Raw genomic sequence first — 20,938 nt, 5'->3', positions numbered from 1 at the left:
ATCACAGGGGTGGTGGCCAAACACATGCTAATCCTTCCTAATATCTCTAATTTCTCTGGTTTTGCACTTCCAAACTCTCACTAAACAACACTTTCTCCAAACATTTAACTCCAAAGCTCAAATTATTATTATTATTATGTATACATACTATTATTATTATCGTGCATGTATTATGATTATTTTACATGTAGTGTAAAAAATATTGGCCATTACTTCAGGCATATCTCATTGAATAAATACATAGTTTATATAGATACCATAATATTAACAGAATCTTCATTAACCAATGAGAAGTTTGTGCTGTACAACATAAACAGCTTCTAGATGTTTGGTTACTGTCATGAAAAAAAAAGAAAAGGTAGGGGCATTAATGTTTATATTAGACAAAAATACACAGTAAGTCAGCTAAAAATGAAATTTTGGATAACTAAAAACATTTTCCTAAATCTGGAGACTGTATCAATAGACAAAGTTTAATACTGACCTCTAATTATGAGCCACCAGATGAAAATCCTAAACTCTTCCTAGAGGAACTAGAAACCTAGCTAATAAAATAGATAACAATCTTAATCCACCTATAATTATAGCAGGAGACACAAACATTAACACTCTGAATTCCAACTCAAACATAACTTTAGCTTATTTAGATATATTATCCAACTTTGGCTTAACAGCAATCGTTTTATCTCGTACTAGAGAGGAAATGATAAATGAAAAGCTACACAATCCTGTATAGGTTTTCATTTATCATTTACCGTTAACCAGAATTTTGTCAAACACAGTTTAAGTAACAAGCAACTAGCAGTCAAATTGAATAATACTCTTATGGAAAATTATTACATAAGTTTGGAGCAAATGGGAATGGATATGAGGTTGGCAGCATGGATTGATTTTGGCATGGGACTGATAGACATCAGAGGGTGGTGGAGTGGTATCAAGGCAAGTGAGGGTGACTAGTGGAATGCCTCAGGGCTCTGTACTAGGACCATTACTCTTTAATTTGTACATTAATGATATAGTGGAAGATTTGAGGGTGGGGGTATTTGGTTGTTTTGCTAGTGGTGCAAAACTGGTGGGACAATAGTTGATAAAGGTAATATAAATATCTTGCAGGATGACTTAAATTGGCAGTGTGGGCAAAGGGCAATGGTTGTCAATTTAATGTTGTAAAATGGAAGATAATGCACTTTGAGATGAAAAGATTACACACTTGTATCATATTGATGGTACAAGATTACAGGAGATTGATGAGGCTAGTAATCTTGGGGGGGGGAGCAGATAGAGATTTGAAATTCAGAGGATATATTGCAGGAGTTGGCAAAATAGCTCAGAGGATTATTTGGATGTTGAAGAACACATTGACAAGTAAAGATAGGCAGGTTATCTCTCTTTATAAAGCTATGATTTGGCTACATGTTTACTACCATTCACAGATTTGGTCACCTGCATTTCTAGGGCACCAGAAGATTGTGGAGAAGATTCAGAGATGAGTGACTAAGCTTGTGACAGGTCTGTGGAATGTTCTCTCTGAAGATAGATTGAAGGTGTGAGGGTTGTAGAGTTTAGCTTGATGGGTGGAGGAAAGGGGATATGATAGATTATAAGTTACCAAAGGGATTCTATAAGATTAACACAAGAGAAATTTTTCAACACATGAGGAGTGGGGGAAGAACAAGGAGTCACACTTGGAAGTTGTCTGAGTGTGGTTAGTAAAGTTTTGCAGACTAAATTCATGGAGAGTGATGAATGAGTGGAATGGATTGCTAAAGGTGTTTTGAGCATCCCAACAGTGAATAAGTTTAAGTTGTATGATAGGTATTCTGCTGTCACTGTGGATCTCTCAGGATGAGCCTTTTGACTCCATGGAGTACCCGTATAAATAATAATAATCTAATCAAATGATACTGTTGAAAAAATTCAACAGTATCATAGCGTATATCTATTCCCTTTATTCAACTCAGCCATAACATTGTTATAAAATATGAGCAGATTGTTAAAACATGACCCATGTTTAATAAACCAGCGTGCTGTTTCTTGCAGAATACAGTTTGTTTGTCAGTCCTTTTCTGTATGCAAATTCTTGCCAACTTCTCTAAAATCTTCATAATCATAGGTCAGCATTAGTTAGAGACATCAGTTTTTGCACCACCATTTTACAACAGAACTGTTATACAAATATGTCAAAGTCTTAGCCAATTTGGTAGAACATTTCTTTAGTATATGTACTGATGTTCCCTCTATCCCTGATGCCAAATTCTTGTCCAGGTTCTTCTTCAGCTTCTGACACAAGAGTGCCATCTGTATTCAGTAAAATTATTCTTCCATATTTATTCTTTCTTTTACTTGCAGCATAATGATAAAATTATTTTGGGTTGTCTTTAGCCTGCATAGCTAATTTCCTTTCATACTCTTATTTAGCTTTCTGCACAATACTTGTAACTTTCTGGCCTGTGCTTTATATATTTCATAACTCCTCTCCTATTCTCACAATATTTGTTCCACATAATCTGTTTCTTGTGAATCTCTTGCTTGATAAGGTTCCACATCCATTTCACCTCTAGCCTATTTGTTCTTCAAACTCTAGTGATACATTTCTTTTTTTTTTTTTTTTCAAAAATTCCCATGCATTGCTGATATCTTTCCCATTCAGTAACTGATACCATGGGGCAGGCCAAAGATAGTATTCTTCTGAGTTGGTCATAATTTTCATCTTTATGGTTTAGCAGGTAACCTGTCCTCATTGGAATATCTATATTATTAGCTACTTCCCTGGAAAGTATTGCATGATTGCTATCACTTGCTAGTGGTAAAATAGTCATTTGTTCATAGATGCTATGATCAAAATCTAACACTTTTCAACCTGAAGTTCCTTCTTTCACATTCTGCTTGAGAAAGTGAGAATGCAAATGGTGTGTTTTGTTCGCTTACATTTGGGTAGAGGATTAATCAAGAATATAATTTCTTGGCAATATGATTTAATTCCAGATGTTTCCAACCAGTGTCATTGTTGCTACACAGATCCGACAATTATGTTCTTGTTTATATATATATATATAATGATACTTTTTTCTACACACAAGATGTAGTAAGAACCTATAACATCATGTGTTTAAATATAAGTTAGGGTTGGGAAAGAGGGAATCTTTTGATATTTTCTTTAAAACTGGAAGTTGAAATTGTTGAGAACACTTCATGAGGAAGGCTATTCCATAGAACAGAGGCAGATGGAATGAAAGATAGAGAGGAGAAGTAGGTATGTATAATGGATTTGCAGTTAGACTGAAAAGCAATGCTGGATAACTGTTAACTTGTGTTTAAGCAGGTCTGGCAGAAAGCAGAGGAATGCTAATTGCTAATCCTGTAGAAAAGATAGAGCTGAAACAGACTGTGAGATAATGGTTGAAGTTAGTAAGAGATGGGGGGGGGTGTCATCTATCAGCTAAATTACTATCTTCTAGACATCTCTAGATTTTTAGATTTTAGGTGCTCCCCCAAACATGTGAGTAGTACTCTAAGGATGAGACTTGTACAGCATTGATGGCTGTGAGAGTGAAAGTATCATACTGAGTGGCAAATAATACTTTGTTTTTTTTTGAATGCTATGGAAGCTGCTGATTATGCTAGGAAGGCTAGTGGTAAATGTCAGCACAAAGAGAGATCTGATCCTGTCTTTTTTTTTGCAAGAAAGAAAATATAACTCATTTTGATAGCATTCAAGGTAACCAGGTTATCTTTTACCCCATTAAAGATATGGAGATCAGGATTTTAGATACTGGTTGTGGAAACTCTTGATGCTTAGAATGTTTGACCACTGCATGGTTTTTCAGATGAGTAGGAGGAATGGAGTATATTATCAGCAAAACTGTGAATAGAATTATTAATTAATGCAATGTCATTAATGTGGCCTTTAATTCAGAGCCTTGAACAACTCCTGCATTGTTGGAGAACCTTAAATTGAAGAAACCTTTCAGCATGATACACACTAAAATGACCTGGAGAGAAAGCTCCAGATCATTTAGTGTGTATCATGGTGAAAGACTACTAAATTACAGAGGGGAGAGTTGAAGGTAGACAACATTTTACTGAGCATGCCATTTCTCAATATGATCAAATGCTCTGGAAATGTTAAGAACAACAACTTTCTCCAAAACTAGAGGACTAGGGTGATGGCAATCAGTCAGTATCAGACTTTTATCTTCCATTTTTGGATTAGGTTAGATATATGCTTGCTTGCATGTATTGAAACAACTGCCAGCTGACTACAAAGATTGTAGAGATGATATAGGATAGGTATTAGTTCTAGAATGCAACTTTTGAGAGTAATTGAGATGACATCAGAATTAGAAGACTTTTTTTCTGCCTAAGTTGTTTAAGATCCTTCAGATATATATATTGTCATTTTTAGTCTTGGTTTTCCTCTAAACCAAGAGGAAAAACTAATGCAGTCAGGAGTGCTTTAGAACAGTCTCTGAAAGTGTGGCCCGTTGTCCACTAGTGGGTGGGCTATGACAGAATTTTATTAGTCAAATTATTTTTAAATCTTAGTTTGTAAATTTCCAGATACAATTTAGAATACATTAAAAATCCTAATAATTAAATAAATTCTTTTATATAATATATTTAATTTCAGTATAATAGTATGCTTAGTATTTTGTCACATGTTATACATCCCAACATGTTGTGTATAGTGGTACATAAAATCAGCCACTGTCTCACTACTGTAGGCTGAGAAATGCATGGTCTGCCTTGCTACCCATGCATTTCCATGTAAATATATGTAATATATCAATAAATTTTGTACTTTTTTTTATAGAAACTTAATTTCTTGAATATGCTTGAACTTGAATAAATAATTCCTATCATAATTTTTCTCTGACTTAGATTTCCACTGAAGCATATTAAGATTGTGTATGCCATCTACTTCACAATTTTGCTCTTCAGTTTCAGCATACAAAGGCTCACCTCTGGTATATGACTTATCGGTAAAGGGTGGTACTTGTATAGGGGCTATGGCAAACCATTGGTTATGTGTTTTGTTTAAGTGTCTGGCTTGCAGCCAGAAAAGTTTAAGAAGCAGTGCTTTAGAAGGTAGAAAGTAAAAATTGATGAGTTCAGAATTTTGAACAAATACTATCCAAAAATAAATATAGGCAACTAGTGATGAGATAACTTCTTGCACTGTCACAGTATCTGATACACACTTTGAAGGTATTCCTAGAAAAATACTCCATCTCTCTACTCATTGGACATCATCCCATATGGTCATTCCTTTCCTTGCTGATGTTCCACAGCAGGTAGTCCTGTCATATGCTTTTCTGGAGGCTTCAACTCTCTGAAGATCAGTCACTCCAGACACCATCCATCCATCCATCCATCTCATTGAAGGACTACCTTGTCCTCTTTTTTCAGGAACTTTACTTTCTATTACTGTTTTGAGAAGTCCTCCTTCCATCCTTTTAATGTGTCCAAAGTATTTTGGATTTCTTCAGTCACTATCTTTAAGGAGGGTTCTGTCAGTCTTTTCTAGCACATATGCATTTGCTGAAATACAGGCTGGTATGCTATGCTATGCTATGCAGATAGAATTCACAAGTCTATCATAGCATGAATTAGGTTTCTGTGAAGCCAGATTACTTGGATATGATAAGCATTTGAGCTTAGCATGTGAAGGGGAAGTAGGAAAGATGAAGTTATTATAAACTCAAATTTTATTTTCTGCTGATATTATCCACATAGTTATCATCACTGTGATACTATGAGTCCTGTGCCAAACAGTTAACATATCAATTCATAATTAAGATAATTCATAAAAAATTTGTTTTGGAAAAAAAAAAAAAAATTGTTATCTGTGAAATGTGCCTTTCTTTTATTTTTAGTGTTCTTATTAGATGAAAGATTAATAGCTGCTATTTTTCCTATTTTTATTTTCATGCTATAGTGTGATCCAGAAGGTGCAGATGCTCAGATTCTAAACCAAGGTACTTCCTTTTTTTTTGTAATGATTATTATTTGTTATATTAACATGCAGTAATATTTTTGTTACCCATTTGGTTACCTTACATAACAACAATCTTTTTTTTTTTCTTTACATTATTCAAACTAGCTCTTCATCATAGAATGATATTAAATAATCTCTAATTTATCTGTCTCAAGTAAAGTTATCAGGTATATGATTTGGTCTGGTTATAAAGACACTATATGATGATCATATAGTGCCTTTATTTGCATTTGTTCACTTGTTTTGTTTCATAAGTCAAAAATATTTTTAAACTGTTGATGTATTGTTAGCTAATTTATATAGATTCATGTAGATAAAGTATTCTCATATGAAATGTAAATATTTTATTATGTGTATTCCATTGAATTGTTATGTTACAGGTCAAAACAAAAATACAGTAACATGGCAATGCATAATTTCCTGAAATTTAGTTCATGTTGCTCCAGAATAAAAAAAATAATAGAAATGGCAAGGCATATTGGGTGCTGGAGATGTCTGCTTTCCACCCAAAGGCAAAATTACATCTAATAGAAATTTTAATCATATAAAGAGTAGTTTAGAAGACATACCTGGTTATGTAATTTTGGAACCAAACTTGATAAACTGAAACATATGTTAAGAGAAGGTGTCAAGAATGAAGCTGAAAATTATATACAAGACCAGCAGCATAACGGTGTGTTGGCCATTTTGTGGGGAAAATGTTGTCAAATGGTGACTAGCACAAAACTGATCGTGAGCTTGCTGCATGGTTTAAGGTTATACATTCAGAGGAGTTTTGATGGTTTGGAAAGCATTGTCATGGTGTAGCCATATCCTTTATCCAATTCTGCTGTCACTGTGTTATAAAATGTGAAAACATTACTGGGACAGGACCTACCCTTTACAAAGCCATGTTACCCACTATAGACACATGTAAAATCCACCCACTGTTGGATTTTACCTTTAACTAACTTTTCCAGTACTTTAACAACTACTCCTGATATATTAACTGGAGTAGGCGAGTATAATTTAAGTCTAATTATAGGGAATAGGCGAAGCCGTTTTAGACCTATTTGACTTTTGGAGATTGAATGGTCAATTCAATCTTTGCTGGTAGTCAATCAGAGGTAACTGGCTCAAGACTATCACTAATTTTAAGCAGCCTCCAGTGAAGAGTTGGCAAACAAGTGCCTCCATCCCATGGTTCCTAATCCTAACACAATATGTTATTGTCTGCAAAAGTGTGTGTTCTATTTTCTTGAGTTTATGGGATGAAAATAATAATAATAATATATATATATATAGCCTCTAGCGATGAATTGGAAGTCATCTAATCAATTTATGTGACCAGTTCAAGTAACATAATATAGCATGTGAATATTTGAAATTTAAATAAAAGCTTTCTCTTGCGATACATATAAATTCTTCATCATCATCAATTCCTGCCGTGTACCCTCAAGGGGGTGTACAGGATATGATAGTACTACATGAAAAATTTACATCATTCCTAATTTCCTATCTACAATTTTCCTCCAAATCAGTCTGTTACTTCAAAAGACTCCAACATTATCAGATCTTATATTTCTATCATCTAAGGCACTTTGTACCGTATCAATCCACCTATATCTTGGTCTTCCTCTGGGTCATTTTCCTGCCAACCTGGCAGAGAACACTTGTTTTGCTAATCTTTCCTTGCCCATTCTGTTTAAGTGACCATACCATCTGTGATTAGCTCTGCTAACACATTCCTGGATGCTGACAATGTCAACTTTTTCCTAATATCTTTCTTTTTAATATGATATTGCTATTGATTCCATTTGTTCATGCCTCTAATCTTTCTCAGGACTCTCATACCTGCGTTCTCTAGTCTTTGGTCAAGTATTTTACTTCTGGCCCAGCTCTCAGATCCATAAGTTAAAACTGGTTTGAACACTGTCTTGTATACAGCTAATTTAGCATTCTGACTAATTTCTCTCTTATTCCATATGAATTTATTCAATTGACTTCCTACCATACCAGCTTTGTTGATTCTGTTGTCTATTTCCATATTTAATTAACCATCTTCACTAAAAATCATGCCTAAGTAGCTGAAATGTTTCACTTTTTCCACAGGTTCTCTGTTCACAATGCAGTTGACATTTTCAATGATTCTACCTATTTCATTGTCTTTGTTTCATATCTCCAAATCTCTCTCTCTCACACACACACACACACTCAACAGCTCTCTTTTCCCAGCTGTTTAGTTATTGTGTGTTCTTTTCAATTGTACATGCTCCAACATGCATAACATTTCTAATTCTGCTACATTGATGAAGTGAGTGAAATTTCTGTTGCTACGTATCATCTTCACAGTGCTTTTCTTGCAAGTGGTAAAAACTTGGTTTCAGTGAAATACATGTCTTTTAACTTATTATGTAACAACAGATGTTGAACTCGCTTCATTAACACTATACTTAAACATAACATATAAACAACATACTACTACACACACACAAAATAAACAGTATAATTAATTTTTGCTTTTCTCGCAGTATATTTATATTACCAATAAAAGCTGGTAATTTGAAACAAAATATTTTAAGTTTATGTTTATTTAATTAAATAAAAATACTGTAGAACATTTGTATACATATACCGATGGTCTATAATACTAGAGACTAAATGTACAACTTTATCAGGCTACTTCAGACTTCCATTGAACATGCTGCTCTTACACTGGGCAGATGAAATTCATCTACCATCTAGAGGCATTAACAAACATTCATGTCCACATCAGAATTCAAGCACGTAGTTTATTGGTTGGAGGAGTGGATGCACTGTCCACTTGGCCAGCTAGGCCATAGTGTTATTAGTATCATTGGTGAACAAAGGTTAGAAAATCTAGATGTCATATCTTAGAAACCAAACAAACACTCTTTTCATGATATTTCAATCCTGCAGTAAAGTAAAGTCAAATGCTGGGCAGTTAAAATCATTCCCATCCACAAACATCAGTCTACAGCCAGCAAGTTGCAAAACAGTAACATCAGCCACTTAGATGAGCAAATTATGAATGTACTAAAGAATTGTAACAAACACTGTCTTTTCATGATATTTCAATCCTGCAGTAAAGTAAAGTCAAACGCTGGGCAGTTAAAATCATTCCCATCCACAAACATCAGTCTACAGCCAGCAGGTTGCAAAACAGTAACATCAGCCACTTTGATAAGCAAATTATGAATGTACTAAAGAATTGTTTATAAATTTAGATTATTAGAGATAAACTTATAAATTAAAACTAAAAAATAAAATAAAAAGATGATTTAATCCAAGTATAATTAGCTCTTGGTATTATTATGATTATCATGCAGGTTCTCCAAGGAGTGCAAGGACTGGACTTCATCAAGGGAGGTCACCTCCTTTTAGTCTCATTCAATAAAAACCCTTCAATGTGTATTCGTTGAAGTTTTTTTTTTGTTTGTTTGTTCCCCTCCCCCCACTGGTTGTTTATGCTATGAAGCACTATTATAAATAGGTCTTCTAATATGCCATAGATTTACAACCTATCATGGGTGGAAATTCACATAAAAAAATTAATCCCTATCTTTCTTGCTTCATCAGTAGCTGACATCATTTGATCCTACTTTGTTTTAATTTATCTGTTGTCATCTTTCAATTAGCTTACTTTACTAATCTTATTCATTACAGGTATCATACAATACTTAGAATATCTAAAAGCATTTTATGTCAGAGTTTCTATGAATATTAAGGCAGGAAAATAGAGAGAAATTTAAGCAGATTCTCACTGCATGAAGGATGGGGGAGAATGAGGAAGTAGAGGATCCCTTATATGGTCCAGAAGGATTAGTATCCAGAAATTCTTCTGGTGAAAGGAAGAAGGGATAGAAAAAAGAATGAGGGAGGCGAGACATTTCATTTATTTTTATTTGGAATACTGTTGATTTCTCTGTCTGTTGATGTATATGCATGCATATACATGTATGCTTTTAAGTAAGACACATACTTTTGTGTCTTAAAGTTAATATTTATTTTACTGCTTTTAATTTCTTATGAAATTTAAAATTTTCATATAACTTTTAACCCCTTCCTCTTTCAGATTCTTCATTGGATTCCTCACAGGAAAATGGACAACTTAAGGTAGTCTTTTCTGCATGTTTTGATTCCTTTCTGTATATACTTTCTGATATGAATTGCTAGCCAAATTCTTTCCAGTCTTCATCCATTTATATGGTTTTTTAGTAGAACATAAATTGAAGATATAATTAACACCAACATTTTGACCAAGTATCATGGACATATTATGTCCATATATAAGGTTCTCCAGTGATATTTCCATTCATTATGTTCCAGTCACATTGCACATAAACATAACTTTATCAGGCTCACATTAATTAATAGTGGACTTGATAGAAAGACTGCAGGACACATTATATGTAATTACCAGATTTTGTGCTCCTGTAGCCTATCCTATTATGGGCAGATGGGTTGATATTCATTGTCTGTCAGGACAGACATCAGAAATACACCTGGTACTTGTAGTTGGTGAAATCTTACTTCACAGATCATGCCATCTGAACTATGCATAAAGGGCAATGAAAAAATACTAACGTTCTATATAAAAGCATAGTTCTTTTTTGGAAAGGTTTTTCAGTGAAAGTTGTGAAGTCTTATCCATAAATCATCATTTAATTGGAACTAGTGAAGTGTGTGCGAGTGTGTATGTTCTGCATTTTAATTATACAATACTTATAATTGCTGGACTCTGATGGTTTCTTTGACCTGCATGTAGTGTAGTACAGAGCACACTTTAGAAATTTTCACTTCTCTTTTGACATGATCAGTTAGCTACACCACCCTTTATAATTTTATTTGATTTAAAACTAGTCTCTTCTCATCTCAAAATGTGCATGAGGCTTGGTCAAAATATTGGTTTAAAAATAACATTCTGTGCATAAATATCTATTTCATTATATACATGCTCATTAGCCTCTTTTTTCAAAAAAAAAAAAAAATACTCAATCATTTCTGAATGAAGTTTTTTTTTTTTTTTTTTTTCAAGCTTTGTCATATGTATTAGCTTCCAAGAAGGCTCAAAATTTGACCATTTATGACCCACTAATTTGTGAAAAGTGAGTGAACATACAAAAAAAACAAAGTTTCTGTGAAATATCATTGCTGCATTTAATTAACATACCAATTAATTTTAATAGGTTATCACCCAGGTATTGGGTTTGCCTGTATCAAGTCTCTGTAGCTTTTAATTTGCTGTCAGTGGATAGCATCACTCTGTCTTTATTGCATTCATTTTTAGAAAACAAATGTATGCAAATTTATGCAACACTTACCATAAGGCTCATGAAATAATCTGTAATGGTGGTTGTGTAAAGCTGTATTAAACTACAGTTATGTTCACACATAAACACAAGTCTCTCTCTGATGGATTGGGCTGACGTTAACTGCATTATTTATCAAGTAGAATGCTGATTTGATTAATTTCTAAATAAAAGTGATGGGTTCAGATGATTGTATTTTAATGATTTCTGGATAAAGACAGTTAAATGATGAACTGAATGCTTTGGTTAAGGAACTGTCCACAGTAGTTAGTGGATGAACATATTCATCTCAGCATGATTGCTTAAGGAGTCATTAACTGCAGACAAGCTACCAATTTTATTAGATAACACAGGCCTACAAATTGAAAACATCTTGAATAAGATTTGCATTGGAATAATTTACTATACCTAAGCATGCATTCCTGGTTTCAGACATGATATTTTTTTTTATCATGATGTAAGAGTTCACAAACCAACAAAATATATAATGTTTTTTTATGTTTGTTTGACTTTCTGGTATAGAAACTACATGTTTATCAACAAGAAGTAGCTTTATTAGAATAACAAAACCCAACACATTTCACAAATTGGACTTGCATCATCAGGGATACGGTATTTATTATTATTATTATTATTACTTGACACCTCCAGGGAGTCCAAAGACTCATTGAGGGAGGGCACCTACTCTACAACTCGCCATCTCCACAATCCATCAACTACAATGAACCACAACTACACCAACGCCATCTACCACCCACCACTCCCACTGGTATTTTCAGGGACAATCACAAACATCCAAGCCTACGGCGGGATTTGAACCTGCAGCCTTTTGGCTGGAGAGCGGATACATTAATACAGTATTTGTATTAATTGATGAAAAAACTAGAAAGAATAATTACACGTGACAGATTTTTTGCAATCTTCAACATCCTAGTACATATCACAGATTAAAAAAACTGTTGGATTAAACAATGTGCATGCAATCAAGCTAAGCTAGGTATTGCTGTCACATTCTCTTCCTATCATATCCCAGGTCCAGTTGTTAGGCTTAATGACTGCAGATGAAAGTTGGTTAGAATTAAATTTTTATTTTTATTATGCTATGTGCAAAGGTAGGGTACAGAGCATTTCCGAGGCTTCTTTAAATTTCCTTAAATAATAACAACTATGATCAATATACAGCATTTTTTCCTCTTTTTTGCCTAATTACCTGGTAAACTATGTTTATTGTGCAAAAGGCTAATTCTGATCTATGCTTCCTTTTCTTTTCCATGTCTTTTACATATTCTGGCATGCAGATCTCTCTCTCTGTATTATCCCTTCTGGCCTACATAGCAAAACAAAAGCAATGAACTTTATAAACTCGTGGTGGTTTCTTATGGGAGGATGTGGATGAAAGACCTAGAAATCTTGCACATTGAATAGAAGTCACGTTGATGTAATTATGTAGCATTGCTGCAATATTGTCTGACATTCTTGATGCAGGTTAAGGTGATTGCATTTTTTAAGTCTTGTTGTTTAAAAGGAACTGTCAGGGGTATGTCTAAGTTTTTGCTAATCATCTCCAGTTGTGCCCATTGAAGGAGAGAGCATATTTAAGCTAATGAAGTTCTTCATTCCTTTTTTCTGTTGTGGGCTCTCTGTCTCATTTTAATCATGTCTGTTGTTTGTAATGGATGGTGGTGTGAAGCAACATGTAGTAATCTCCTAGTTGTGGTTGGTTTTCAGTATACTAAGAAGATCAGCTGTTTTTCTTCTTCAGATAACTTCAAGAAAAATGTCAAAAAACTAATTTTCTGCCCAACTTAGGGGTGGACAGTTCATATAATCTTTAAATTCATCTAAATCTTCTGTTGTTCTCGAGCAAATAATGAAAACATGAACTTAATGCAGCAAAGTTTTTTTTATAATATCTTTCACTGGCTTTCTTTTTGAAGCTTTCTATAAATAAGTTTGCTAAGACTGATCACAAGGGGAACCCATGGTAAGTCCTTGTGTTTGTTCCCAAAATTTGTCCTGGAATGTAAAGAAAATATTTTCCATGCAATATCTGAAATGCTTAACTGTGTCTGGAGGAAAATGTTTATGAAGATCTACTGTGTCATCCCTAGAGACATTAGTGAACAGGCTGGCTATATCTAAACTGGCTAGGATGTTGGAAAATAAAATTTTTAAATCTTTTACTTTCTCAACAAAATGTAAACCATTTTTTACATATGGCGCTGTTTTTATATGTATAGGGCTACCAAACTTGTAAGATATTTTGCTAAATTGGAGGGTGTGGAGTCTCTTGCATCCACAATAGGATGCAATGAAAGTTCTGGTTTATGGATTTTTTTGTACTCCATAAATTCTTGTTGCTGGAGGATGTTTTGATGTGAGGGATTTCTTCAGTTCTTCTGGCCAACTGAGTAACTTTTTTAATTAAGCCATTAGATTAGATTTGTTGTGTGTGTGTGTGTGTGTGTGCGCGCGCGCGCACACGCACATACCATATAGGATCCCAGTCTAAGGCTGCATAGGTATTGGTGTTTTCTAGTAGGTTGTTCATTTTTGTTATGTATTTGTCTGAGTTCATAACCACTGTTACATTTCCTTTATCGTTTTTTTTTTTTTTTTTTTTTTTTTTTTTGACATATTTCTTTAAGAGTCCTTAATTCTAATTTGGTAATTTAGCTCTCAGTAACAGTGCGGAAACTTGAATACAAATGAGGTTTGCAGAATCTCCCTGAAGACAGCATAATCCCTTCTGTATGTGTGCTATGATGTCCACTTTTGGAATGTTGCCAAGAGTTAAAGTGAAGCTAAAATGTTCTTTTTTGTACAAATAAAATATGAGAGACTAGTTGATTATAACTTAAAAGCAATTGAGATGTTCTGTGTGTTTTTCTTATTGCAGTTAGTTAAACTTCTTGTTTAAATTATATTTCTTTCTGTTGATCATAACTGTTATGTAAGAAAATTTAAAGAATCCTCAAAAATGCTCTGCACCCTCACATTATAACAAAAATCATGGTTTACTTCTATACCAACTTTAGTCTGCATTTGTTAAGAACCTAACAACCAGACCTGGAATATGATACGAAACAGAACATGACAGTAATAACTAACTTTGTTTGATCGCATGCACATTGTTTAATCTAACAGATTTTTTCAATCTGTGATATGTACTAGACTGTTGAATTTTGCAAAAAAAACTGTCATGTGTAATTATGCTTTATGGTTTTTTATCAATACAAATACTATATCTCTGATGAAGTAAGTCCAACTCATGAAACTTGTTAGGTTTTGTTATTCTAATAAAGCCACTTCTTGTTGATAAACGTGGTCTCTGTACCAGAAGTTAAGTGAACATTTGCTTACCCTCAAAAAATATGAGATGCCATCAGGTAAAACACCTGATGGCATCTCATATTTCTGTGGGTAAGCAAATGTTTGCTTAATTTTTGCAGATATATTTGTTTTAACTTAATGACCAAATAAGCATTATTTTGGTAAAATTATTGAAAGAATGTTAATATAAAATACTTAATAATAAGCATCCCTAATCTTATATAGAAAAACTTTTTTTTTTTTTTAATCAACCTTAGACACATGAATCTGAACTTATTGTGCATCAGAGTCATGTGTGAGTATAAACAGCCTTTTTGGTCTTTTACACTCACTCTTCTACATATAAATTGTCTTTTAACTCACTAGTAGTTTCTCCATTTCTGTCATCCATTGCACCTCCTTTTCATCTTTTTAAAAAAAATCTTAGCAAATCTTTCTTTTCCATTCATTGCTCATTACACTAGCATTTTTGAAAAAATACTGTAAATGGTCTTAGTAGTGGCTCATTAAGACCACTAGTGGGCTGGTGATGTGCAAATATAGTCTCTCCCAGCCAAGCTGACCATTCCAGCCTCCTTTAGTATAGTTTGTTTCCACAAACACATTTCCGTTGACATTGGGTGTTGCTGCCATAATGATATATCTTCTCTAGTTGTAAGAAATCACCAAGAGATGAAAGTTATCTCTTGGTAATGAATGTCATTTATCACTTAGCTCATCGAAGGCCTGAAGTGACTTTTGCTATGTTTGATTTCCAGAGAGATTTCTTGATTTCTGCTTTGTTCTCTTTTCTCCTTCCTACATGCAGTTTGGATTATTGCCTACATGGGCATTGTCAGATGCAGGTATTGTTCTCTATGTGAGAGGTATGCCTGTGGGACAGTGTTTAGTAGGAGACAGAAGACCTCATACTGTATATACCCCTAATAACAAACTCCTTCCAGCACTCAGATGTGCAAGTCATTAGTGTAGAATAAAACAAAATTTTAAAAAAAAATCCCTCAAAAAAATAACAAAAATCCATTCCAAAAAAAAAAAAAAAAAAAAATTTCGATATGTTCACCACCATTTACTGAGTATAATCTGATTGTTATTTCTAACAGAATCTCACTAGACGGCCTCAACAAATACTGTCCACTTCTATTTTCTAACCTACACTCTGAATAATTCTATCTGCCACTAGGATGGAATTTACTGATTATTAACCACCTGCGCATTTATTGATTATGACATTCCATATCTGAGAATGCCAAACCTTGAATCTCCACTTTGGTTGCATTTATTTGCTATCACTTTCCAAATGATGATACTTGTTCTGATCTTTTTCATTATTGGTCTCTGAAGTTTGATGTTCTGCAGCCCAAAATACCTCAGCAATGAGGTCATCTTTCCCACAAAAAAGAACCATATTACCCCAGCCTTACATTTGGCAATGCCCAAATCTCTAGGCAAGATGAGATCTCTCTCCTTGGGGATTACCTTAACATCAAGACTCTCTTGGTATAAACACATTATCAGCCCCATTGCCTCTTGGCATAAAAAAATTAGGAGTCCTCTTTTGTGCAAGGCATTACTTGGAAAATACAATGTGCAGGCCTTCAAATCCAATATGAACAAGTTCTTCATTTCCCAATTCTCTTCCCATATATGCTACTAATATACAATACATTGACCAACTAACATAGATGAGCCCAACATAAAAAAAAAATCTTCCTTGAGGACTTTGACCTTCATGACTATGAACTAACTTCTCACTCTGGCACCACTTCAGTCCTTTCCACGTTTCCTTCGCTAACTTCTGTTTTGATATATACTGTTGATGTCAGCTCTTATCTTGGCAACTGAATCCTTTTGTCCTTTGACTATGATGATGCCTAATGGAAGTCACACTTGATTTCCACTCCTCCTTTCCTTGAGCTGATTACTGTTTTTATTTTCCTTATGCAAACACCTCTTCCTCCAATCAGGCAACTGAAATAATTCTTACTGAAATGAAGGCCTTTATATTTCTATTCCATTCAAACCCAGATCACTGTCTAAGTGTTCCAAGGCAGTACAAGAAAAAAAATTCTGCATAAATATCAAGTGGCTCAAAACCATTCCCCAGCTTCACACTTCAGCATATAAAGCTTATTTATTATTATTACGGGCAACTCCAGGGAGTCATTAGACTCATCGAGGGAGGCCCCAAATCATTTTCATCACAACTATTCGACATTCATACAGTATCTATCATACCTCACCTTAAACTCATTCACTGTCACAGCATCCACCACAGACTCAGGGAGCGCATTCCACTCATTCACTACTCTAAAAGTAAAGAACCCAGCTCTAACACCTTTACTAACCACACTTTTGCCCAGTTTCCATGGATGTCCCCTAGTCCTCCCACAACCTGTAACTGTATTTTTCCTCCAGCTTGCAAGAGAAAAACATCAGAAGAATCTTGAATAGCTTGGATGAACAAGCCTTTTGATCCTGATGATGTTCCCTAACTGTGCTTGAAACTTGTATTTCAGAATTAATAACCACTCCTGTATGGTCTTTATACTCATCCATTTAACCTATGGCATTACCCATTGCTTCTTTACCATCTGTAGGCTTACCATTCTTGGGGGGGGCATATCCCCCTAGTAATAAATAAATAATTAAGCATCTATTTCTTCTCATGATGTTACACTCCTAACAATTTATAAATATTTGGAATTGTACACCAAAATCTTCCCTAAACATGCTTGCACATCCAGCTGATTGATACTCTCCCTTCTCTCTCTCTCTCTCTCTCAATGCACTGACTTGCTCATTGTTTTCCCATTACATTCTGTTTCTGCCTTCTATAGTATATTCATGGGCATTGCTCTGCACTTTCCTTAAGCTTTTGTTTAAATACATAAGAACATTCTGGTCAATATCCATTTACTGTCCAGTTTCAAACCTATCAAACCAAGGTAGCCTGCTTGGCTGAGTGGTTAGCTTATCATCTCTCTCTCACTGTCATGCCAAGAGAATATGCATTTGAATCTTACTGTGGTCATGAATATTTTGTGAAAGTCTTTCGACCCAAGGGTGGTGACTGTGCATATATCTGCTCCGACATACTTTGCCAGGGAGCACCCAACCTGGAATCGCCCAACTTTGACCTTCTTTGGATGAAAATATCCCTACCCAATTAAGTTAAATTTATATGCTATCTCTATCGCTCCTCTAATGCAACCAACCACTCTGAGCTCTTCAATTTCCTCTCCTTAAAAATTGATTTTCTCCAGTCCTACTTACCCAACAGTGAAATCATTCTCCTAGGAGATTTTAATATCCACAACACCAACTGGCTTTCCTCCTCGAGCTGAACAGATCTTGCAGGCAGAGATGCTGAAATATTCTCCATCACCAATGACCTTACGTAACTAGTTCAGATGCCAACCAGAATACCCAATAACCCAAACCACTTTCCAAATACCCTAGACCTCTTCCTGACCAATGACCCTTCCAAATACACAGTGAATGTAGAGCTTGCTAGGCAATTCTGACCACAACCTAGTGCTCACTCCTCTCCCCATGTATCAATGCTTACACAGCCGCTCCCATACAAGAGTAGTCTGGCATTATAACAGTTCCAAGTGGGACAGCCTCTGCAACTTCTATGCCTCGTTCCCATGGTTAGACTATTGCTTCTGACCTTCCAACCCTAACACATAAACACATGCACTGAACTTATAACTAAAGTAATCCTCACTGGCATGAAATCATACATTCCCCACAGTATGCTGACCTGCCATTCCCTAACTAAACCCTGGTTTTCTAAAAGATGCACCAAGGCTGTACAAGGGAAAAACCAAACATACCATTATTGGCTCAAATCAAGAACCTCATCCTCCTTTAGAGTTTATACCCAAGCCTAAAATAAATGCAAAAAAAACAATCAATGCTTCCAAAACAGAGTTCGAAAGAGCAAAAAGAAGGAAATTAGCAGTCTGTCCAAATAGCAGCTGAGCCTTTTGGTCCCTCGCCAGAGCAATCAGTCGTAACTTCTGCCCAGCACTATTCCCACCTCTATCCTACCCAGATGGCTCCATTGCATCATCACCTACAGAAAAGGCCAATCTCCTGGCCTCACACTTTGCTTCCAGTGCATGCATAATTGACAATGGCAAATGTCCCCCCAACCATTCCAGATGCCCATCATACAATGCCCACTATATCCTTTTGCCAGAAAGAGATCAGCAAAATACTGTCCAAATTAGACACAAAAAAGTTTTCCTGGCCTTGATGGCATTCTTCTAATCGTCCTGAAGGTTTTCACACCATAACTGCCTCCTGTCCTATGTCGCTTATATATACTGTCTTGCTACACTGGTATCTATCCCACAGCCTGGAAATTGGGTTATATTCAACCCATTCCCAAGAAGAGTGACAAGTCACTAGTGTCCAACCACTGCCTCCATCTCACTCACCTCAGTCTTCTCTAAAGTAATGGAAAAATCATCAGTTCCCAACTCCTACACTACCTCGAAGCTACTGTTTAATAAAAAACTGCCAGCATGGATTCCGTCGCTGCCGATCAACAGGAGATCTGCTTACATATGTCGCCCATCTCTGGAAATGCCATGGAGAAGTTTGGCAAAACTCAAGCGGTTGGACTTGATATCTCCGAGGCATTTGACCAGGTCTGACGCAAGGGCTTACTAAGCAAGCTGCCAGCTGTCTGTCTGGACTTACACTATGTGTGGGTGGATGGTTCCTTATTCTCTCACCATTCATCTAATGCCGGGATTCCTCAAGGTTCTTTCCTCTTACCTACTATATATATATATATATATATATATATATATATATATATATGTATTAAAGTTCATTATTTACTCGGTAGAACTGTATATAAAAAAGTAAATTAAATGATTTTATACCGAGAATGACAAATTTATTGTTAAGATACAACTAGTTTCGTTGAAATACAACTTCTTCAGGTATCATGGGCAAAGACTAAAATAAAAAATAACAGACACATGAAAAAATACATTAACAGATCTAGTATAAAACAAATACATTTAAAAAAAGAATGCGTGCTAGAGTTCCAACTGAAGTTGACTATGTGCGTGAGCTGGTATTAGTGTGCCAGTATTGGACAGTGGCAACGTGTGCATCAGAAATATTATAGCTAAGGCTGTTATTAATATGAGACGAATCAAGCGATATTTCTTTAGATTCAATTATTCTTCTTTTCAGTTCATCATAGCACACATGGATATTAGAGGTTTTTTGCCAGTCAACAATGCGTTGGTGGCCATCATCTGCGTTGATGGAGAAGAGAATGTGGCTAGAGAGAGTACTGGCTCTGGTTCTGTTGTAAGAAATGTCTCTTTGATGTTCTTCCATGCGTAAAAGGATGGATTTAGCAGTTTGGCCGTAATATGGTTTGCCACAATAACACAAAATCTTATAGACTCCTGGATGCTGAGTAGGAAGATGTTTCATTTTAGGTCTACTTATTATGGAGCGAAGTTTAGGGAACGTAGTGAAGCAAGTTCTAATGTTGAATTTTTGAAACATTTTTGCCAGTTTCGGGGAGAGAGAGAGAGCTGATGTATGGTAATGAAATAAAACCTCTTGGTGGAGAAGAATCTTCAAGAGCAGTTGAGTGGTGGACAGAGAGAAATTTATTAATCTTTTTAAGAGAGAATCCATTATTAACGAAAGACTTTTTAAGAAAATTGAGTTCATATTCAATTTCTGTTTCATCTGTTAATAAAGATCTGACACGATGTGCCAGGGTTGAAATAATACCAAACTTTTGTGGAGGGTAGTGATGGGAAGAAGCATGAAGGTATCTGTCTGTGTGAGTGGGTTTTCTAAAAATGGAGATTTTGATGTTCTCAGCGCAGCTCGTAAGTTTCAAGTCCAGAAAGCGAAGACATTCGTTGGATTCTAGTTCACAGGTGAAGTTGATTTTCTGATGAAACTTGTTGAGGTGGTCCAGGAAAAGGTTAAGGTTGTTGATACCGTGTTCCCAGATGAGAAATACATCGTCAATGTAATGATACCAAACTTTGGTTTAAGAGGTGAGGAATTAATAGCTTTTCCTTCAAAATCTTTAAGAAATATGTCAGCAAGAATCGGAGAGAGCGGGCTGCCCATAGCTAAACCTGAGTTTTGTTTATAAATCTTGTTATTGTATTTGAAGTATCCTGAGTTCACACAGTGAGAAAGTAAGGAGGAAAATTTCTTGGATAGTTTCCTCTGGAGAAGGTATAGAACTTCTTGAGTAGGGACATTCGTGAAGAGGAAAACAACGTTGAAA

General features: G+C 35.2%; 1 protein-coding gene across 3 annotated transcripts in view; it reads left to right on the top strand.

Annotated features, from left to right (window-relative positions):
* LOC150110523 (uncharacterized) overlaps positions 1–20,938 on the top strand; it is a 245,728-nt gene that overhangs the window by 155,987 nt on the left and 68,803 nt on the right. For all 3 annotated transcript variants that reach the window (XM_090399580.1, XM_090399594.1, XM_090399588.1), the window contains 2 exons: positions 5,939–5,978; positions 10,074–10,114. In XM_090399580.1, the coding sequence (XP_090255706.1) occupies positions 5,939–5,978; positions 10,074–10,114 (81 nt within the window). The remainder of the gene's footprint in view (positions 1–5,938; positions 5,979–10,073; positions 10,115–20,938) is intronic.

The sequence above is a fragment of the Typopeltis vanoorti genome, chromosome 1 (assembly GCF_054136105.1).
Source record: "Typopeltis vanoorti isolate ZY-2024b chromosome 1, IOZ_Tvanoo_1.0, whole genome shotgun sequence".
Taxonomy (NCBI): domain Eukaryota; kingdom Metazoa; phylum Arthropoda; class Arachnida; order Uropygi; family Thelyphonidae; genus Typopeltis; species Typopeltis vanoorti.
This window is presented reverse-complemented; position numbering and strand designations above follow the sequence as displayed.